Source organism: Sinohyriopsis cumingii, chromosome 12 (genome assembly GCF_028554795.1).
Source record: "Sinohyriopsis cumingii isolate HCF-2022 chromosome 12, ASM2855479v2, whole genome shotgun sequence".
Lineage (NCBI taxonomy): Eukaryota > Metazoa > Mollusca > Bivalvia > Unionida > Unionidae > Sinohyriopsis > Sinohyriopsis cumingii.
The window spans coordinates 75,828,442-75,852,679 of record NC_142972.1 but is presented as its reverse complement, the minus strand read 5'-3'; the positions used below and the strand labels follow the sequence as shown (position 1 = coordinate 75,852,679).

The 24,238-nt window shown below is 34.1% G+C and overlaps 2 protein-coding genes across 3 annotated transcripts; both read right to left on the bottom strand.

Moving 5' to 3' along the window:
* Positions 1 to 938: 938 nt before the first annotated feature.
* LOC149786778 (ninjurin-1-like) lies at positions 939 to 6,368 on the bottom strand. The gene is made up of 2 exons (XM_089978258.1): positions 6,028 to 6,368; positions 939 to 4,165 (listed from the first exon to the last, which is right to left on the bottom strand). Exons 1-2 carry the CDS (start codon positions 6,133 to 6,135, stop codon positions 3,740 to 3,742), a joined length of 534 nt encoding a protein of 177 aa, XP_089834384.1. The 5' UTR covers positions 6,136 to 6,368; the 3' UTR covers positions 939 to 3,739.
* Positions 6,369 to 15,761: 9,393 nt separating this feature from the next.
* LOC149786777 (ninjurin-1-like) lies at positions 15,762 to 20,435 on the bottom strand. 2 transcript variants are annotated; one of them, XM_089978256.1, is made up of 3 exons: positions 20,305 to 20,435; positions 19,650 to 19,780; positions 15,762 to 17,427 (listed from the first exon to the last, which is right to left on the bottom strand). In XM_089978256.1, exons 2-3 carry the CDS (start codon positions 19,755 to 19,757, stop codon positions 17,005 to 17,007), a joined length of 531 nt encoding a protein of 176 aa, XP_089834382.1. In that variant the 5' UTR covers positions 19,758 to 19,780; positions 20,305 to 20,435; the 3' UTR covers positions 15,762 to 17,004. The 2 variants fall into 2 exon arrangements, with proteins under 2 accessions (XP_089834382.1, XP_089834383.1); XM_089978257.1 differs by having other exon boundaries at positions 15,762 to 17,253.
* Positions 20,436 to 24,238: the final 3,803 nt, after the last annotated feature.

Genomic DNA, 24,238 nt, shown 5'->3' with positions numbered 1-24,238 from the left:
CTCCACCACTGGGCCACCTAGGAGAACATAACGCTCCTAACTTTTCGTATTCCAGGCGAAATGAATGTTTTAGTGCACAGTCTCTCCATAAATGGTTAAGCCATCCTCCCAGAATGGACGCTTTATCATTGTGTTACAGAGTCTCATTTCTCGCTGCGCGAAAGACCGCTAGCTGATCTCCTTGCACCAGACACAACAATAGACCTCCACTTTGCGTTTCTCCTGAGCCAAATCACGGGCAGTAGATACATTTAGTCTCCAATGGAACCTGCTGTATACTTACGCCATTTGACCCTTCCTACTGCTTCCTACGTCAGTACTCTCACTGCTCAGATCATCCATATAGGCCCACTGTGGCCTTATGACTCGTGGTTCAGCGATCTTCTATACATTTTGATCGCTCAACCCAACTTTCTTTCTCACAGGAGGGATCTTCTGACACAACACCACGGATAACACCTACACAACAGCCCACCAATTTTCCACCTTCAAGTACGGCCCATGAGACGATAAACAACACCATATAAAAGACATCCGGGAATTTGCTAACAAAAATGGGAATTGTTGACACTGAAAACTTCATTTTATTAGCTACATTATATATGTATTTGGCAGAGTAACTCTGATTGGGATATTATTATCAAGACAAATCTATTTATGAGAGAGAGAGAGAGAGAGAGAGAGAGAGAGAAAACAGAAAACACGAACATGCGAAGAGAACAGAAAGCGAAACACACGGATACAATGAAAAAGAAAATGTTTGACTAAGAGGAGAAATGTCCAAACAGAATGCAACTTCTCTACTGAAAATCTTCAGAGGAATGTCAGTATTGCAAAGGAATATGTGTGCGTAACACGTTGATATATGCCATATGTACGTACATAAAACAATGAATTGTTTGTTTAGAATACGTTTATTTTAAAACGTCGGCCTTGGCCTGTATCATTTGCACAACATCCCATTCGGCTACAATGTTGGCAAACGTAACATACCTCAGACGTCAAGCATGTGATCAAGGGTAAATAAACATTATCATTTTTTCAATATTCGAAATTAATTAATAAAAAATAATGTTATTTAAAACAATAGTGTTCGCAATCAACTTTTAATGAAAAGATTTTGTGAATGTGATTTCATTTGTGAGAAGAATACTCACACATTAGGTATTTTCCTTTCTGATGGAAACTACTAAAATTTAGCGAACGGAAACTCGCTCTGCCAATTACAGTAGGACGTGATTTTCAACTTGAATCGATCGATAGTATCATATAACAGACTCAGTCTTGTGCATGAGAGACGAAAGAAAAAGTTTGCGGCTAGCCTCTACCAGTCATCAAGATCTAGTTAGTTTAGATTGTTTCAAATTAATACACATCAAACCTAAGGTTTATAGTTTCAATGCATGTACGCGGTGTGTGTGTGTGTGTGTGTGTGTGTGTGTGTGTGTGAGTGAGTGAGTGTCCGTGCCTGCCTCTACATATATGTATCAATACTTATAGATATCCCAATGGAAAATAAAACGTTTGAAGGAAAAAAAGAGATCCGGATGTGTCTTTAAATTTGGAACATATGGCACTCATACCATTTAGCTTAATTTGTATTCTTTGGGTGAGAAAGAAAACCCAAGGAAAAGATCATTATCGTGGATGAACAAGAGACATTCCCAGAACGTATAACAACATTAACAATACATGACGGTCCAGGAGGCCTAATTCGTAAAACCAACTTTCTTGAGTTTTAGAGCCCGTGAAGATAAAACTACAGAAGCGGAATAATCTATTTTCCTTTTGAATTAAAAGCTGAATACTATGAATGAATAATTTCAGTAAATGTCAATTTACACTTTATAAAGTTGATGATGTTTTGTTTCTAAATAGTGATAGTTATTATGAAGTAATAATCCACCATATTTTATCTTTAATCTATGCGACCTTCCTTTTTTTGAACAGCGTGCTTAATACTGTACTCTCATCATTTGTTGTTTCAATTGTTACAAGTATTTAAATTCTTTAGCAAACAATCGTGATACCTAGTCTTCATATTTGATATTGAAAGCATATGTCATAAACCTCAGAAGTGGACGCTCAATGAAATGAATACTTTAATTCCACAAACTCTTAAGGGTATGAAAGGATGGACGTAAAGTACGTATAAATAAAAACATGATTTAAGTGTATGATATTTCGTATATGAAATCCACAAGTGTTTGAAAGGAATTAAATAATGCATGTATGCATAAGAAATACATTATCTTGTTTTAAGTGATTGATATCTCATATAAAAAATATACAAACCTATAATTGTTTGAAAGTATGGAAGTAAAGTATGTATGCAAAAAAATCCCAACAAAATACATTCTCTAGGTTTAAGTGTATGATATTTCACATATGCAATCCACAAACTCGTAAGTGTTTGAAAGGATAGAAGTAATGTATGTATGCATACAAACATACATTCTCTTGGTGTAAGTTTATGATATTTCATATATGAAATTCACAATCTCGTAAGTGTTTCAAAGGATGGAAGCAATGTAAAAAAAAAAACCACATACATTATATTGGTTTAAGTGATTGATATTTCATATATGAAATTACCATATTCGTAAGTGTTTGAAAGGATGTAAGTAATGTATGTATGGATAACAAAACATACTTTATATTGGTTTAAGTGTATGATATTTCATGTATGAAATACACAAACTCGTAAATGTTTGAAAGGATGTAAGTAATGTATTTATGCATACAAAACATACATTCTCTATGTTTATGTGTATGAAATTTCATATATGAAATCCACAAACTCGTAAGTGTTTGACAGGATGGAAGTAATACTGTAGGTATGCACAAATAACATACATTATCTTAGTTTAAGTGTATGTTTTTCCATATATAAAATCCACAAACTCGTACATGTTTGAAAGGATGGAAATAATGTATGTATGCATGCAAAACATACATTCTCAGTGTATGCTATTTCATATATAAAATCCACAAACTTGTAAGTGTTTGAAAGGATGAAACGAATAAATATTTCAATAAAAATAACATACATTCACTTGGTTTAAGTGTATGATTATAAAATCTACAATTTAAGTTTCATTTTCTTTGTTCTGAGGTCTTCTGTGGATTCTTACTATCACAAGACAGAAAATAAGAAAGTATAATAAATGTCTAATATTGTACAACATTCCCTCCATAGTATTAATGCTTAGAATTACAAATAGCTATCCGTTTTATCATAACGTTCAAAGTAAAATATTTTCGTTAAAAATCCATTTTTATTCAGTACTGTTGAAGCAATTCCATTAGATTATATTTCTAGATTTAACCCTCAGACAGTTTGTGAGATAGACCTCCATCCCAAATACTAACTTTACATGATCCAAGAAAACAATAAAGCCTGGAGAAAACTGTTCAAAATTAATTGGATGACCTTCACGAATTGTGTTTCAGCATGATCTAAGAACTAAGTGTTATAGTAGACATTTAGCCGTAATTACTTCAGTACATTATTTAAATGACTATGCACGATAATATTTGCATCAACAGTCACACCTCCCTTTCTGAAACAAACGTTATATTATTATTATTATTATTATTATTATTGTTATTTATTATTATTATTATTGCTAAATGGGGAAATAGGCACTGATACATGCAACAAACTATTAGTATGATGTGGTATAAAGTGAAAGATATCTCCCTAGGCAATGTATTTATATACATAATACATGTAGAATTATCCTGCCGATGCATTGTTTGCACCACTGTTGAATGAACCATGGGGTTCCACTCCAAAGCCAACTATGAAAACGTTAGCCACTATAATGCACATCACCAGTACATTCCCGACCTTATCAAGTACATTCGCTACTTTGTTATCCATCAAAACCACTCCCTTGTCTGGGATTTCTGTCAAGGTTTCAGGTATATTGTCCACGGCGCCTTTTTCGATTGACCAGATGATAAGCATGCAAATTGTGAAAATGACCTGCAGTGAAATGGACACTACTATGGCGACCAGTAGGAGATAGTAATATTTATCTTTAGACCCAAGTTCTAATAGCGCTCGGAGCTGAGAAACGTTGGCCATCAGCAAGGCAACGTCCATCATTTGGTGAATAAAGTTTCTCTTTACTACATACAAGTTGCTTGGTGGGTTTGTCTGAAATAGAAATATGTTGCCAGTCATAGGGCCGAAATATTGTTTCGAAAAGCAATGAATTCAAAGAACGAACGAAAATCATATTTCGAACAAACTGATAACATTACAACTAATTAATAGCTAGCTTCAACATTGTTAATATGAAAGACAAATGAAAATACGAAAGAAAAATAAATATACAAAATCATAAATACAAACAATTCCTCTATATTTCAAAAATGGATATAATGTATAATGCTTTCTTACACACACACACACACACACACATACATATATATATATATATATATATATATATATATATATATATATATATATATATATATATATATATAAGTCTTAAGCTACTTAAACTGAGAAAATATGTAACAAAATGTTAATATTTTCAGAGCTACTTGATAGAATGTTCGCATTCAACATATCGCCTTCGGGCTTAAAGATACCTTTGTAAAAGTTCAAATAGTGGTTTTGGTGGGTTTGCACCATGTTTTCAGCACATGATAATTGGTACTAGGCGGTCAGAAAATATTATAAACAAAAATCTGAGAAAAAAAAAACGGAGAGAACCAGCGACTGAAAAGAAGTTACTAACAAACTTTCGCACAGGGCCATGTTCACCTAGGTTGAGACTAGAACCAATGCAGACAGAGGTGCGATTTCAGTGATATGTAAAACGCTGATAACGAACGCCCTTTGGCTAGATCTTTTTTAATGCTAATTTCTTTGGTATCTGCGTTTCTGTTTGTTCGTGACGGGCACAAATCTAGTAGGTCTCGTGCGACTGGTTTAGCACTGTGTATCACTATTTTTCTTCGCACACACATGCAGATATATATGTGTGTGTAAAAGAGATATGAATACAGGCTATCATCTTCACCGTGACATGAAACAGCCAGTCGAATCCAGAATGTACATCTAACTATGACTAAGATGGAAACAAGCCAGTAAGTCCACTTTCTCGATACAGGAGTGTTTTCATGAATCTAAGGGGTTCAAAACAAATGTGACACCAACAGGTAATTAAGATCTCATTATCTGAAAGTATGTGTTGCATGTCTGAGTGCAAAAAAGACCGCTTTAGCTTTTTCCGTCAAACAAAACAAAGCAAGAAACATTAATATTCTTAAGCAGGAATCGAATGGTATTTAGATGAGCTGACCTTTTATCGACAAATTGGATATTCAGTGTTAATGTTGCTCTTTCTCAAAGTATATACATGAAGCAAGACCATATTGTGTGGTTAGAACCCATACTAATTTCACAAGCGGTTATTAAGTCAAATGAACATGGTTGGGCTCCACTCTGATATAAAATTTTGCATCATGCATGTTTTAGCAACTTAACTTATGAGGGTGATGTTGAAAAATGTTAACCATGAATCTATGTATTTGTACTACTGACATATGTTTTCTTTACTTGCAGCTGTCTTGCAAAGGAAAACGAAAGGAAAAAGATTCTTTCCAGCACGCAGTAGTTTAAATCACAGTATTCGTTGATAGTAGCTTTTCCTACTTATGCGGGCAAATTCTCAACGGATTGTAGAGTAAAGAACACAATATATTGAAGTGTATGTGTAGCATCGACAAATAAGTTTCTTTTGCATTACAATTACCATCTTGTATGAATATCCATTTATAATGTCTTTTTTGCCGTTGAAGCAACAGGTATATCTACCACTTTATTACTGAAAATATATTAGAATAGGTAAGTGATACAGCAGAACAATCCATGAGAGTGCTTGATTTCCTGAAAGGGAAGGAATAATCAAAACACGGTAAAACTCATTTTTTCTTGTCCTTATATCAAAGGCAGCAGCAATGATACGAAAAATAATTTTGACCTATTGAAAATGGGTTCAATACCTGAAGTGCATTATCAACTTCATCAACCGTCGTATTGACCTCTGTTGTAACATCACTGCTCTTCGATCTGGTCACGTCTATGTCAAAAACTAAATTGTCCTCCGACATTTTGCCAAAAAGGTCGTAATTTCCTGAAGCAAAATCGAATGGTGCATACACAGTGTTTTCATCAAACTCCTTATCTGAGAGAATATCTGATCGTAATAATACTGGTATTGTTCGATTATTTTACGGAAAACACTCATCTGGTGTATCACACGATACACCACTTTAATGGCGGTAACCATATCAGAGTGATATTATGCACATTAGTACTATGTGATTAATTTTACTGTCCAATATATAGGTAAATGACCTATTTTTTCATTTTCTTCTTTGATTTTATAAATTTATACTGAAGCTTTATTCATCACATTTTGTTTCAGTATTGACATGCACATAATTTTATAGATTACACAAGAAGAAGAATTGAAACATGGCATATTTATTTATTGCAAAATGCATTCTAAAAATAGTGTACTTTTCTAACGAATTATCTGTCTGTTTTCCGAATATTTGTTAAATCAGCGACATTGACAGAGATATTGGAACATATGTGATTTGAAATCTCTGAGAGAGAGAGAGAAAGAGAGAGAGACTCACCGATCCTGTCGTATCCAGCTTAATAAAATAACAATTTCCGAATACTTATTAGACCGGTTTCTAGTTGTCTTACTTAATTGTAATAGGTGCCATGGCTTATATATGCATCGAATGATGCCGATTAATTCAGTGTTTGTGTTGAAATGTGTTTCCCCAGTGATGTAAGCCATATATCCGTACGATCTTGATTATTTAATTTGGGGTAAGAAAGCGATTGAACCAAATTTATAGCTTGTGAAATACGATAAAGGGTGTTAGATCTATCTTTTCTGTAACCTCAAAGAGAAGATAAATCTTCAATCCAGTGTGCGTTGTTATGTAGATAGTGAGCGGATGACGACGGGTGCGTGCAAAATTGATTTGTTCTGGATGGCTAATGCGATTTTCTATTTATAAATAAGCAATTGATTTTAAAGCTTTTTCATCCTGAATTTTGTTTTTGTAAATTATTTTCCTGGACAACGTTAGACTTAAGTTACGGTATCCGCTAGATAGTATCATACACATATTTTCATTTATATTAATCGGTATAATTACTTAACTTTTCAGGTAACGTGCCTAATTTTTAAGCTATTTTAAAATATACTCTTTGTGAAGCATATGATCAATGAAAACAATGAATTTACAATCAAATGCGACTTATTAAGCGTAATTATTTTGTTGGTTTCAATTAACTACCATTACGTCATGGACCTTAGAGTCACTTCGTTTTTTTCTGTACAGTCTTTAAATCTCATTCTAATGAAACAACCCATCGAAGCGATTAAAAACGGTAAGACGTTCAGACAAGAAAAAAAATCCCATTAGAGATAGGTAGCTGCTACGCTGGTATATTTGGGGCTCTTCATCATTTCTCCCAAAATATTGCTAACATCAAAGGTTGAAGCATGAATGTGCCTTGAATAAAGAGTATTCTTCAATATGGCGGTATCCAATTTGAAGCAAGTTTTTTCCCTGTAACATTATAATAAGCAATACCGACTGAATGTAGTTTAATACAGACACCGAATTAGTGGCTACGCAGCTCGGCTGCTTTTTTGTCTGAGCGGCTGTACTTTCTTCAGATACTTGAAATAATTTTTTCTCTTGGCTGACACACGTAGCAACTGACAAGAAGTTATGTTCGTGATGCCATATTGTGAGATCATTTTTAACGTCAATGCAGAATAATGTACAATAGGCACGAACAATCACTGTATCGCGTGTTCTGGTACACCACCAAAAAACATAATATATTTTTGGGGTGGATCAAGCTCGGCTGTGTCAGTTGTGATTCAACTGAAAATCCATTTTCAAGCTATCTATAATGTACATTTCTCTGAAAGAAAATGCATCGGGGTTATTTAATTATTGATTAAATAATAGATCTTTCCATTTGAATTACGATTCTTTATGAAATCGTTTGACTAAAGTAAAGAAATGTAAATCTCTTGCACAAATTACAAGTAAAAACAAGCATCTGGGTGCGATAGAGAGAAGAAAACAAATAATGGGTTGTGCCGTTATTATTTGCAATAGTTCACATTAAAGCCGGGGAGCTAGAACATTAGTAGTTTTATATTTATCCTGAAAGACATTTATATTTTATAAAACTTTATAAAATGAGTTCTGCCACGAGAGGCCTAGTGGTCTGAAGCGCTCACCGTCACGGATCACTGCCATCTGTCTGCTTGCGTTCGAGTTTCGGGCTCGGCCAATGTGGATATTGAGAAAGCTTGCCAGTAGCTTCTCGTGGTGGGTGGTTCTTTCTGGGTGTTTTCCCGGGTTCGTCCTCCACCATTTATACTGGTTGTCGTGTATAGTCTATCTTGTGCTGAAAAAAGGGCGATATACTCTACAAAACAACAACAAATTGAGTTCACAATATATTTATTTTAACTTTGCAGAGTAGATAAAACTTATCCTCCGAATCTCCTACAAACCGATACGTATGTAAATAAAAATTTTACGAAGCGGTTCAAAAGTCTTAAATTTTCATACAAAATGGTTTTCCGTTTTAATATTACATTTACAAATATGACGTATTCTCCAGTGACGCTAAGTATGATTGTGTCTGCCCATATTTACCCTAACATTCAGATAAATGACTTTAAAGCTTGCAAAATAAGCTAAGACACAATGTGTTTTCTATTACATCTAGTCTAGATATGGTTTTCGGCTAAAGTCTAAACAAATTATACTGCATACGCTTAATATTTTTAGTCATTAATTTGTCTTTATCAGCTTTCTATGGCAATATGAAAATATTTTGGCGTGAAGATTGTTTTAAACATTGGTTCATCTCTTTAACGTTCATCATGATAAATGCCACCATTGTAGCTGCATATTAAATCATATTATTGACATTTTGAGCAATTTAACCATTATTTCATCGCCGTCATGGTATAGGTTTATTTAAGAATGTTTATCCCTAATTCACCAAAGCCAAAACTGCTTGTAGTAGAATTTTGCATTACAAACTCGGATCAACAGGGTGGAACAAGTTCTCTCACAGTATCACAAATTTTAAGCGGTATGATACTTTCTGAAGTTTAAACAGATCGCCTTTGACAGAGAATACTACCTTAGCTGCTTGTTCAACCAGACGCTGATGTTGGCATTTATATCCAACACCAAGTACACCAACACTTGACTCTAATGATTGCAAGAACTAACTCTCTGTTCCTAATCTCTTATACGTCTAAACAATCTTTCGAAAATATAGTTTCATCCCAGCTTTCATCTCATCCATGTTTAAATTTGCTTTTATCAATCTGCAGTCTGCATGCTGCCCTCGCCATAGTACTTAAACTACTTTTGTGAGTACTATGGTTCAACTCCTACTTATTCAACAGGACACAGATTGTGTCCGTAAATGGAAAACATCCCAGTCAGTTGATCTATGGTTTGGTGTTCCACGTGGCTCTGTTTCTGGCCCCATAATTTCATTCGACACACTCCGCCGCTCTCAAGAGTCATAGATCGATCTCCAGTGTCTCATCAATTGTACAATGATGACATTCAAATATGCAAATCCACCTATCCAAATGAAATTGAGGCTACCATTCAAGGTGTAGAGATATGCACTTCCATGACCGCTTCAGTGGTCTAAGTTGTTAGAGAGTCCGCCTCAGATGACGAAGGTCGCGAGTTCTAACGCCATACGAGTCATATCAAGGACTTATACAAACTGCATTAGCATCTGCTTAGCTTGGTACTCAGCATTAACAGGTTAGTATTTAGACCATTCGGACTGATGAAAGGATAAAGGGACTAGATGTAACTTGATGCCACATGTTAGCTGCATGATGCCTCAGTGATAGATATCTGTATATACTGCCACACTGGAGACATCATGGCGATATGACTCAAATTCTTAAAGCTACGCGAGAAAACCAAAAACTCACACACACAGTTGTGTATCCAATGTGAAGTCATAGATGACATGTAACAAGCTACAGAGAAATGATGATAAAACTAAATCCATCCTGATCACCAAGAAGATACTTTTGCAATCGAAGCCTATACTTCAAATAATAAGTACCATCCAAATCAAGAATGACACCTAGGTGTCACTCTGTACGCTGTCATTACACCAATTTGTAATGAGCATATGTAAGGCTGCATTTCTGGAGCTGAGACGCCTAAGCTACATTCGCAATTTTCTGTCGGATGATACTACTAAAACACTTATGTATTCCTTAGTATTTTCATGACTGGATTATGTTAATGCGCCTCTGTCGAGTTCATCTCATTTTCTGCAAAATGTCACAAAGATAAGGTAAAGAGAATACGAAGAACTGAACACACTTCCCGTCTGCTCTGTAGGCTTCACTGGCGAACCGTTCGAGCCAGAACCAAACACAAAATATGTTCACAAAGTTATTATTTGGCTGACCGTCTTCAGTCCAGTATACCTATCTGACCTCATCATGGTGTTCACAAGGAACATACGCCCCTCTTGCGACACTCACTTGCATTGTAATTGTTTCCACTGTTAAAACAAAGTCGTATTGTCAAAGTTCTTTTGCGTACAAGGACCTAGCTTCGTGGAATGAAATACCCGTTTATCAAAATACAAGCTTCGTTCACTTTCGTTTAAAACCACTATCTACACACCCGAATATCTTATACAAAACTCCGTTAGACTTATATACGCGCTAAAAGAAATAATGCAATTTTGAAACTGTACAATGCAATCGTGTTGATATAGTCGAAGTGGGGGGTGTCATTCATGACACACTTGCCACGTTTCAAAATATAATTTCAGGTAATAGCAAAACGGATGATACGACAATAACGCACCTTTATGTTACGATTTCATTCCAAGTTCCATCGCGCAAATGTTTGCCATTTCAAAATAGATCCTATAAATTATATTTCTCAGAGAAAGACCAAACTTGTTGCTAATAACTGCTAAATCTGCATCAAATCACTGGCATTATCAAAAACCCATCACTCTTCCACTTCTCCGGCTTAACATCCACTGTATTCTCCTCCACGGACTCAAGTGAATAAAGTTTGAGAAAATGACAAGAACGGCAATCAAAACTGCAAACTGGATATTGCTGCACTACATGCATGTAAGGTACGGTTGACATAGGACGCAATATTTCGATGAAATATAGATAATCCCTCATCGGTTGATCCGTTGCTAGCTTCAGAAGCATGCATATAACAGCTTGGATAATGTTTGTTCTTCAGAATTCAGCAGCTTATGTTTAGTATTCTCACTGAGGGTTTTAAGCAGTTAACTGGTCAGCAGATTTTAGGCTCTTCAGAAATTCAGTCTACTGTTTTACGTCCATCTGCCCAATATTGATCAAGTATCTCTCTTTCCCCTTTACGTGTTTCCAGTCATACTGAGTCAAAATGTTAAAACTAATGCAGATCCAAGTGAATGGTTGGATATCAATCGTGTTATGATTTATAAAATGTATAAATAGATCTGGTAAAATTATTTTAGTTTCCTTTTGATTTGTACTTACGATCGGTGTTTTCTACAAATAAATTATTATAATTTTTAAAATAAACAATCATAAACAATAAGCGATATCATGGCTTATCTGATTGAATTGAAGGTGAAACTCTAGGGAAAAGGAAAAGTAATATGTGAGCATGCGCAGCATATTCAAGAATTCAAGTCAAAACTGAACCTTCTTCCGGCACAGACTAAGAAGGACGATTTGACTCTGTTTGCAAACCTAGCTAGATTTCTAGAAACAAAATGAATAGTGTGTTCTATACGACGTAAAGCGGCAGCCATATGCGAACGCGTGTTGAAGCTGGTTTTTTCTTCTGCCCAGTCTGGAACACATGAAAGTTTGGCGGAATTCTTCAAACACGGAGATGTGGGAATCTATTCTAACCGACAAGGATCTGCCCACTTTGAAATCGGCATTTCGAAATTATTGTGGCTACGCTGAAAAATAAGTTGCCCACCATGGTCGTAGATGATACATTATTGTAAATGAAGCAGAAATACCTGTTCTGGACAGAGATAGAGAGCTCTGAAGTGGTAAGTATATCATGTGTTTTATCTACGTAACTTGGACACGTAAGAAACTTTAAATTTCCGTACAAAATCAAAGCAAACAGGTGAATTAGAACAATTGATTTTTGAGAGCGATTCGAATCTGGCACTTTTGCAGCGAATACATTTCTGTCGAATTTATGGAGTACAGTATCGGGCATCAAAAGTCGTCTCGTGGTTTTGTTGCCTGTTATGTTTCGCTGTTAAGAAAAGGTAGTATTCCTACATTACCTATCAGCTGATTTCGATACATGTCAACTGAACTAGATATATATTTATAAAAACGTAACAAAACAAAACAACACATTACTGCAATAACTGGAATAATCTGGTCATATTATAATATTTGCTAGTATATACATGCATAGCTGCATACTAGAAATTTTTGAACACAGCTCCAAAGGTAAATACCACTGGATTATTCAGTATGCTATTTCAGACAGTGTTCAGGTATGAATGTAGTAGTAGTAGTTGCTGTTGTTGTAGAAGTTAACGCCATTTTTCAGTACAAGATAGGCTATACATGGCGGTCAGTATAAATGGTGGAGGATGAACCCGGAACAAACCCAGAAAGAACCACCGACCCACGAGAAGCTAATGGCAAGCATTGGCCGAGACCAAGACTCTAACACACACACAAAAGTGAGATGTCAGTGATCCGTAACGGTGAGCGCATTAAACCATTCGGGCACTCGGGGCCCCCGAACTCAATTCGTGCAATTTTATAATATATTAGTGTCATTAAGGATAAAAAGAAAAGAACTGATGATCTAGCTCTCCATGGCGGACAGTATAAATGGTGGAGGATGAACTCTGGAAAACCCAGGAAAGAACCATCAACCCACGAGAAGCTACTGGCAAGCTTTCTCACATACCCACATAGGCCGAACCTTAGACTCGAACCCACGCAGACAGAGCTGAGATGGAAATGATCCGTAACGGTGAGCGCTTATTAGAGCAATCGGCTAATCGGGGTCCCGGCTTGAATGTAAATGTGCTTTAGCGTTTTAATGGAAATTTAGCTTTAAGGTGACCAGCCTCTACCTCGTTTCTGACGTTTAACACCTTCTCCCTTTTTGCTAACGTTATATTTGTACGTTATCATGTCTTGTAATGTTAAGTTTGAGTACGCTGATAACAGTCATCTTAATTAGCAAATATGGCTTTCTTTATGCATTTTATTAATAAACGTGTCATGTTTCTTACCTATATTTCAAATGCATGCCTTGTATGATGTGGTACATGTGTATGTATCTTTGATATCAATAAAATAATATCTGCATATTGTATATTGCTCTTTGTCATTTAAGCTACTCTTACATTAGACATCATAATGTTTCTGATCTGTATTACCTTTTAACTTCTAGCACCCTTAAACTTGCTCAGCGGAGCTAGTATTGATATGTCAATCAAAACCAACGACGTTAAGTAAAAAATAATTGTACCGCGTATCTTCGTATTTGTTGAAGCTTATGCACAGATTCAATTTTGGTAATTGTTAAGTTCACTATTTTTTACATTATTTTTGTTACATTTACACTAATATTAACACCAGTTTTGTCATTTAAGTTGCTCTTACTTTGGGCATCACAATGTTTCCGATCTTTATTACATTTTATCTTCTAGCGGCCTTAAACTTGCTCCGCGGAGCTAGAATTGATATGTCAATCAGACCAACGACGTTAGATAAAATTATTTGCATCGCGTATTTTCTTATATATGGTGTCGACTCTTATGCACAAATTCAATTTTGGCAATTATTAAGTTCACTATTTTTTAGATTACTTTTCTTACATTTTCACTGATATTAACACCAGTTTTGCATACCACGTTACTGTTACAGATCCTTTCTCCAGAGGTACGTGGCAACTCGTTTTAATATGTACCTTAAGAATGCCCAGAAACATTTCATAATCTCGAAGGCAGTTGAACCTATTAATCACAATAGAGACGGTTGTAAGTTATAAGCTATTTTGCTTAATTCTCATTTGTAGTTATACCCATATTATCATCGCTACTTATTTAAGAGTCTAATTCATATAGACTGACTATATTCACCTTGTTGCCTTTTTCTGCTCGACGTGAATCCCACCCAACACATACCAAAATACCAAAATAGTCGAAGTAAATTATCAAAATTGGTGTACGAAGTAATTTATTCGGTATATTTTGATAATATTGTCCAGCATTAGAAACAATATACTACAAATCAATGTAAGCTGCATGGAATGGACATTATCTACGATCATTGTCAAATATGGAAAATAATAATTTGACATGCATATTTAATTTACATTAACTTATTTTTATTTGTATTAAATTTGGTTATAACTTCATTTATTTTATTGAATGTAACATTGTATGATGGACTACCTTTTCCAAAATCAAGAATATTTTCTCCTTGACCTGAATTGTTCATTTTTTAAAAGATTTTTTTGTAGTAAATAGCTACTACATAGCTAAAGTTTTCTGTATGGGGGTTGATATCAGGGTGATTATTAATAGAAGTAAACATGTTTATTTGAGTATGTGTCTGGGTTATTGTAACTCCTATATAATTTATCTGGTGCACCTGACATAGCCTACGTTATATATTATACGTTCAGTAACATGCTTTCTAATAATAGCTAATATTTTGTTTGATTTTGCAAACGATACGAACTTTCTAGACGATTATTGTCCATTAGGTAAAGTTTTATTTTTAGACAGTGTTAATTGTGACCTTAGGTCAAGTTGAAGACTTTATAGTCTTTTTACTGGAAAGATTGTTCTTTCGTGCTTAACACCTAGCAGAATCGATTTGTATTATTGTTGGGTCCAGACGTTGATTTCGGCCGTAATTTATTTCTTCAGATTATATAATTCACTGTTTTTGTTTATTGGAAATACATAGTGCTTATAGAAAAAACAAGAAAAATCCTAGCTCAGAGGGCTTTATCACCGAAGTTTTGAAAATTATTTCAGATTGAATCCGGTTTTTTATTTTCTTAGATGTATAAATTACTGTTTTCATAAGGCGAACAATCAACTACTGAAAAAAATTTGTTTCTTAAAAATGCAAAGAGGATAAATATTATTAAAGAATTTGAGACCATTTTGTTCAAAATATTACTCTTAGCTTGCCTCAGCAATTATTGCAAACAGGGTCAAGACATCCAAATCAAACGGCTTTCTTTCCTGTCTATACATAGGGGATCATATAAAAATAATGTATGACATAATGCATTATGCAGAACATATTGATGCACATCTGTTGTTTCCTTCTAGAAGTTGAAAAAAATCTTGATCTGGTTTCATAGTAATTCATTTTTCAATCATATATCCGATGTTCAAAATTGATTTAAATATTTAAAAGGATATTAAATGATTTGTTACTGTGGTGTCAGATTATTTTATTTTGTCATTTATGTTGTTGGTGGTGTTGTTATAATTTCTTATCGAGTAAATGCAATAATGAGATAAAATGAAAAACTACTCTGCACTTAAAACTATTCTAAACAGGGTAAAAAAATTATCAACACTAAACTGTTTATGACAGCAGTCCAAGCAACCATGAGATGTAGAACTATTAGTCGATACGGCAAAGTGGAAAGGCTTTTTATTTTCAAATATGTTCCAAAATATTATTCATTTTTGTTTACGGAATTTACTAACAACACTGTATCTAGAGGTACAAAACTATTTGGAAGGATATTTAATTCAGTTGATAAACACGTCAAGAAGATAGGAAGCCATACTTATAGCAATCGTTTCAAACTGAGCATGTGTGGGTCAATCCTGATGTCAGAGACATAAAAATTCATAGACTTTTAAATGAACAATTGTACAAATGTAAACGCAATTGGTGATTGCACATGTACCAATGAGATTATTCGGTTTTAGTCGTTTCTTACAATTTATTATCTAGTATAAACATGTTTCAAAATATTAGGGTTTAATAGGTGAAATCAATGCATGTTTCAGGGTAAAAATCTCAGACGTTGCAGATATTACCTTTAATAGAACAGCTATATAATTTTTGTTATGGCTGCTCATTCAACAAAAGAGGTTTACAAAGTAATAAAAACGTGGACGCGAGTCACTAAGCCAGAAAAAGTACACACCGTATAAATGTTCGTTTTAAAGGAGAAAAAGAAATCCATCCAAATGTACATCCCAGACTTTATAAACGATATAGGTCAAAAGGCGCTAAAAATGCAGACAAATTCAAATCCCTTACTTTAAAAAAACAAAACAATACATTTTACTTCTGCGAAACGTGCCATCTAAACAGTATTTAAAATACAACACAGACGGATTTAAACAGAATGATAATCACATAAATAGCCTAAGACAAAATTAGTATACTTATTACATCTATATTCACAAGGATAGACATTATGTAGTGAACCATATTTACACACATTATTCTTCAACCACAGGCTGAAAGTCGTTACATAAACAGGTAGTAAATCAAACGATACTATTAATAAAGTGCATGAACAACCAAAAATTTAACAAATAAAATACCGTGTACTAATGATGCTAATATGTACATTTACTACTAATTCAACACATATTAGAAATAAAGAAGAAGATGTAAACGAAGTAGTAAGAATAATAGGACGAGTAATAGAAGAAGTAGTAATTGAAGAAGACGAAGAAAAAGAAAACAAAGAAAAAGAAGAAAAAGAAATATTTATGTGCATGACTCTTCCGTCGATGCATTCGGTGAAAAACTTAAATATTTCGAAATAACAGGAATAGTTTGTATAGTCTGCTTTAGAATCAAACGAATACCGCTACGCTCAGTGCATTTCCAAAAAGAATGAAATGTAAAAGTATCAAGCTGATGTATAATTTGCACCACTGTTAACGTGACCATGCGGTTCCACTCCAAAACCAACTATAAATACGTTCGCAACGATAATGCACAACACCAGTACGTTCCCAATCTTGTCCAGTGCATTTGCTACTTTGCTGACCTTCAAAATTCCTGCCTTTTCTGTGAATTCGGTCAATGATTCGGGTATATTGTCCACGGCTCCCTTTTCAATTGACCATATGATAAGCATACACATTGTGAAGATGACCTGGAGAGAAATGGACACTATTATGGTCACCAGTATGAGATAGTAATATTTGTCTTTAGAACCAAGTTCTAACAGCGCTTTCAGCTGAGAAACGTTGGCCATCAGCAAGGCTACATCCATCAATTGGTGGATAAAGTTTCTCTTCACTACATACAAGTTGCTCGGTGGGTTTGTCTGAAATTGAAATGTTTGTCGATGACAGTCCCAAAACAAAGTTTCTTCAAGCAATGGGTTTTGTCAGACAAAATGTAGAGAATGACAAAATGCAAGGTGGAACTCATATGATGTTATCATTAGCAATTGAGGACTTACAGCTTCTTAAGACAAAGGTAAAGTACGAAACTCAAAAACAAAAATAAAACAAAACATTGACACATGCGGCAATTGAACATTAGAAACTTTACATGTTGTTTCCTTGTTCATCTATATTCAAATGATAAAAGATAAGTTACATAAACTGAAGAAAAGGTACCAAACTTTATTTATTGTGAATAGCACTGTAATCGTTCTTTGATCAAATGATGCATTTATGAGAACACTTTCAGAGGTTATACGTATCTTTGCTAATGACAAAACATGAAAGATATATCCTGAATGTTCATAGGCTACTTATGCATTGCACTTTCGTTGTATGTGTCTGTGTGTGTTTGTGTCTGTATTATATGTGACTATTGCTATTGTACAAGCGTTCTTTCGTATATTTGCCGTTGACAAAGGAATTCGAATGTTCCGAAAGAAATATCGTTAGTTTACATACACATATAAACATATATACACATAACAACAAAAAATTATAGTATATACTACTTCGCTGTTATCTGATAGCATGAGCTTGATTATAAACTCATGAACCCGGAAAGTAACAAGGCGTTTGACATCATCCTGAATGACACCGGTGCGCAAGCTGATACCATTGACAACTGAAGTCCCATTTTTTGAAAAGGAAATGGTGTCCATTGACTCACAAATATGTGATGATTTTACGTTCCACGTAAATCTAAACAATACAAAATCTTGATCAACAAGATGTTTAGTTATGTGAGCTTATACTTGACCTAAGGTCACTATATGTATAAGATATAATTTCATATTCCAAAGTGTCAAGAATTGATATGATGTAAAACAAATTGTAATTTATTGTCTGAATTTATTCTTTAAACGTGTATGTACATCACTTTTGTTGTCATGTCAAAACAATAATACGACAAGGAAACCAAGTTTTCCGCACTAGCTTCTGTATTAAAATATTCTTTGATAATAACTTGCTTCTTTCAATGAGTAACTTTTTAAATTATCCTATACAATTACTGAAAAGATAGTAGAGAACATAAAAAAATATATCGTAGCGTATGTTTCATCTAAAGAAAAACTTTTGGTGTTAAAGTGTCCATGTTTTATAAATGCTCATAAGGATTGTTAGTTTTTCTTTCTTCATTTGTTCATTGCTTTGGGACGGGATGGGGTAGTGACAAACCGTGTCTGATCCAATAGATTACTGAAGACGTCTTACAATAGTTATAAAGCAGACCCATCTTTGATAATTCTCCATCTCTTGCAAGAAAAGGGAGAAGTCTTATGACACTATGGTCTTAAAATACGTAACAGAAAAGAGCGAAACCCCTCATTGTAAAAAATATTTAACAGTTCACTTATTTAGCTTGAATACAAGGTAAACATTCAAAAAGAACGCACATTATTGTGAATTAGGTTCCAAATAGTCATTACAGTTCTATCTCAGTCCAAAGATAGAGAGTATTCCGAATAAATTCCAGTGGTGCTCCCAATGAATTCCAACCAGATAGTGTAATGATGTACCAAATGTCTGGAATACTGTTGATGTGCAAACCGTTTTCATGTTTCACAATGATACAATTCAAAATTTCATTGAATGATGTAGCAATAATAAAAAAATGGTTAAGTCAGTCAGTACTAAGCACTTTCTAATTCAAGTGAATAATTTAATTTAATCATCACAAATTTTAACTGAAGCATAACTTAAATTAATTTCAATAAAAAAGATAAAGATTTTGAATGAGGAATTCAGAAGTAAACACCGTTGTATACAATAAAAGAACGATTAAGAGTATCATTTTCCCATCAAATTTGTCAACAACTTGCTTCTAGAATGTTTCTCATTTCTGACAAAAACTAGACCTCAGACATACATTTGTTAACGACCTATTTATAACAGACAAAGAGGACCAAAAGATATGGGGTATCAGTTTGGCCTCTAACCTCCATTACAGACGAAGCTCAACCATAAATTTCAAATTAAATATGCGTCACAGAAGCAAAACACTCTAGACCTCAGTTTTACTTGCCTCTTTAAATATATAACAACATCAACAACTATAGTAATAATACTTGTCCTCACGTATTCGAAATGTAGGAGATACCTGAAGTGGATTATCAATTTCCTCATCCGGGGTCTTAATATCTGTTGTGGTATCATTGTTCGTAGATACCTTCACATCCATGTCAAAAGCTGAGTTGTCCACCGACATTTTGCGAGGAAGCTCCTATTAACCTGCAGCAAAATTTAATGGTGCACTTGGTATATTTACATAAAAACCTTCCCACATAGTTCATTGTACCTCAATATCATTGATACCGTATAATTTAATTTACGGGAAACACGTTTGATTTGTGTTAAGAAGATATATCAATGACGTTCTAAATCACATTGCTGACAGCGACCATCGCAGAACGATATTATGAAGATTTGTTCTTTGGGATTTAACACACTATCGATTGGGTAAGTAAAAAACATGCTTTGTCATACTTCCTTCTTTGAAAATAGAAACGTATACTGCAGCATTTACATGGAAATTCACTTCAGCAAATACAGATACAGCATCTTATACAATATACATGCTAGTTTCTTGGTTTAAACATCAAATACAAACCCTGCACTTTAATTGATTGCAATATAAATTACAAACACATTGTACTTTCAAACAATTATCGTATTAGTGTCTTCAAATTTGTCACAACAATGACATAATGGAATCAGTTTTACTAATAGTGATTCGAAGTGAGAGAGACGCTCACCTGACTCTCTTGTCGACTATATTTTACCAAAGGAAAAACCATAAATGCTGGACAGAACAGTCTAAATGTCTGGTTCGATATCGACCTGAATCAAAGGTTTATATAACTGATACAAGGTATGTAATTATTTTTCGTTTTAAGTGTATATCCCCCGTGACATAAGCGGTATATTTATATTATCTTCACTATTTACAGTGCGATAACAGATTGAATTCACAAAATAAATTGCGCAGGTCTTAGGCCTATCTCTCTAGTCCCGTCAAGGTGAACATAATGCGACAATCCAGTGTGCGTCGCTACGTAGATAGTGAATTCAGGATTATGGGTCGTGTGGGCAAATGGGTTTTTGACATCATGTATACATATATGACAAAGCATGTTTTTACTTATACAATCGATAGTGTGTTAAATCCCACAGAACAAATCATCATAATATCCATCTTGGACTATTTTTATACTGTAACAGTTTGTTTAAAATATCCACGTACAACTAGCGTCACGTATTATCTCCCTCAATTAATCTATTTCTATATGCAGTTTACATCGTATGGATAAGTGTGCATTATAATTAAAAGGTGTTTAGGTATTTTGACGGAAGATTTTGATGGAATGCAAAATTATTATGTATTTGATATATAGTAAAGTGAGATTTTAAGAAGTCACATGGAAATCGAATAAAAAAATCTAACAATAATGACACACGTGTTACAACTCACCTAACTAACTCGTGAGCGTTTAAGTCACTCTAGGCCTTTCTACAGCAACTTTGAAATTTAGCCTAATGAAACAAAAGGTAGATTTTTTGAAAATATCAGTCATAGAAAACAGTAGAGATACATAGCTGCTAAGTAAGCATCTTTGGGACCTCACATCATGTTCACGGATTATTTACCATTGCGAACGCTGTGCGTAAACCTTTTCTTGAATTGTTAATGGCAGTGTCCATTTCGAAGAAAGATTTTGCTCGTATCTTTACAATAAGCAGTATGATTTCCATCATTTCATGGCCTACAAAATGTACCTATAAACATGGCTTGCCTGTTGATTGCAACAATAGAGGAAGTGTTCGATATTATGTTGCTTGACGTTCGGATAAAGCGATGGTATTAAAGTTTAACCGCGTATGTTCGTCGAATTCTGTTTTCAATAAGGGATGCGCCTTAAAAACATAACTGACTAACTGTCCAAATACACGAGGTGGGAAAGTTTAGAGGAAACTTGAATCAATATTAGAGTAAAACACATGCGTGAGTTATGTCATATTTTACAATTTGTAAGTGATGACGGTTCACTTTATATATACAAATAAATAAGCTAAATAAAAATATCTTCTAATGACTGAAAATCATCATCGGGTTGGAATAATGTATATTAAATACTACGAAGATCATGGCATTTTGCCATCATGTCAATTCGGCCAGACGTCCTAAAAGCCTCGGATGGGTTTAAACGTTGAACGTTCCAGCATTTTTAAACTGCGGATATCAGTTTCTGTCGAGAAGGGTCAAAAAAGGTAACCTCCTCTTTTCGTTATATGTTTAACATATGATTCTTATTATGAGTTAGTATGTGTAATCACTTGTGTACTATGTAATGACTGGAAAGTTTGTTTTACTATATACTGCGTGTTTTATGTCTTCTGAAGAGATTCTCATGTATTCTATGTTGCCTGTACTAAAGAAATACTGCTACTACAAGTACTGCTTCTTTAGTATCCATGAAAACTGAAGAAAACAATTTTAATTGTTTCAAGTGATTCTGAAACCCTGTTAAATTTTACTTTTCTGATGCAGCGTATACTCCACTGAACGTATTCGAACTCCAAAATGTTGAAAGCAAACGCAAACACAAACAGTTTAATAAAGTCACTGAAAAATGCAAACACTTGTTAAATATCGCACCATAAAACCACAGCATCAATGAAAAGAAAACCTAATTATTATATCTAACACAATTATAAATGTGTCTAAGGAAAATAAACAGACCCTTAAGACTAGTTTATTTGACCTGAAAGTTGCAACTGAGTTTCTACAGTGTCTGAAAATTTTGTATTTTTTCTATCCTCTAGAAACTTCATTTTTAGGAGATATTATAATGAGACATTTTTGGCAACAGACAAGGGGCTTATAATCTATACAATATTTTTCCTAGCTGGGACCAGAAAATATAATAAGCATTCCAGGTCTCCAACAGAATCAGTGTCCAGCGATATTTGTAATAGGTAGAGACGGGTTCGATCCCAAATATATATCAGGTAAACTTAATATCGATCGTCTACAATGTTAGTAATCAGAAAATACCTTAAGATTAAACTGCACTATTTTATTTTGCAAATGCTTAGTAAATATCAGGATAACGCAGGATTGCATCCAAATAAAGTCAATCTGCAAACGTTGGAAGACTCCCCAAAATGACTCTCAGTGAAACATTACCAATCATTATTTATCAATACACTCGGATGATATAAAATACCAGTTACCAAAAACAAATGAGATATATCCAAAATATCTCTCACCAGCAAATATGGAATGCAATTAAAAAAATAACAAGGAACTGATTCTAAAATCGCATCTCCGATTGACATTGGATGCCAACATAGTATGTAATGTAAAGGTTTACCTAAGGCGGACATGGCGCGAAAGTGACTTTAATTTAACAAAAAGTTATATGCCACAGCTGGAACTGAAATTCACTATATTAGAAAGTTTGTCAAAATCAAGCTTACGAATACCATCGAAACGAGTTAACGCAAAATGAATTAAATCTGGAAACAAAAAAAAAAAATAGTGTGTCAAGCTATAATACATATATTCAAGTCTTGAAAGGTCACTTCTGTTGCAAAAGACAGATAAAAAATAACTGGAAAAAGTAGCTAAAGAAGTTGAAAATACTGAGTAAGATATGTATGTGGAATCGAAAGAATATAAAAATATAAGATGAACACCTAAAATATATCAAGAAGAGGATTTTGTGGAGCATGGTCCATATCAATCTTCCGTTTGTTTTTCTTTTGTGTCAGCTATAAATAGAGCACATGGTCAGAACATCCTCGACAACATGAAATTAACAGCGTAGCCAATCTGAGTTTTGATCGTCTCATCGTTTCACATACTATTAATTTAAATAAATTGGTATAAAGTAGTATTACCTACTTTATTCTCGTTGTATGATTTATCTAAGCCAGTATTGCCTTTGCCATTGCTGGATATTAAACCGTTCAACTGGTAAATTAACTTAGTATAGTAGATTTATACTGGTACATTGTTTGCTATTTTAAATATTATTTTGCTCTCGTTTTATTAACCACTATGTTATTAGGCACCAGCTGACCCTTCGCCTAAGTCCTTACCTCAAGCATCCAGAAGTGATCTGCAGATGACATTCATTTTACAACACATCATCCTATCTGAAGCAAGATGGAACAGTGATTATTTTGAAACACAGGCACGCAAACACATGCTATATATATATATATATATATATATATATATATATATATATATATATATATATATATATATATATATATATATATATATATATATATATATATACTAGGTTTACGTGGGTTGTGGGATTTCATCCCCAAAGTGGGGTTACGGGAAGGCAGTGATCTAACATACATTTCAAATCAAAGGTTATGTATATATGTCTTTCCTCTTATAATAACTACATATATGTTCAAATTCAGCATATATATATACTTATTTTTTGAACCCCATTAATATTTTACTTAGTGGGCCGATATATACATATTGTGGGCAGATTTGACCTTTGAATACAGATTACGAAATACTATACATAGCGTTCTTCCCACACGGATGAAATATACTAGCGTTCTGCCCACATATACAACGCATTTATATAAAGTTCAGACTACTGACGACGTGATATCATGATACCTTAGATGGTCTATAATACATGTAGTCTGAAA

Coding starts and splice junctions, on each gene's coding strand:
- LOC149786778 (XM_089978258.1), bottom strand. CDS start 6,135: ATGTCGGAGGACAATTTAGTTTTTGACATAGACGTGACCAGATCGAAG. Junction 4,166..6,027: donor AAGTTGATAATGCACTTCAG/GTATTGAACCCA, acceptor TTTCTATTTCAG/ACAAACCCACCAAGCAACTT.
- LOC149786777 (XM_089978256.1), bottom strand. CDS start 19,757: ATGTCGGTGGACAACTCAGCTTTTGACATGGATGTGAAGGTATCTACG. Junction 17,428..19,649: donor AAATTGATAATCCACTTCAG/GTATCTCCTACA, acceptor TTTCAATTTCAG/ACAAACCCACCGAGCAACTT.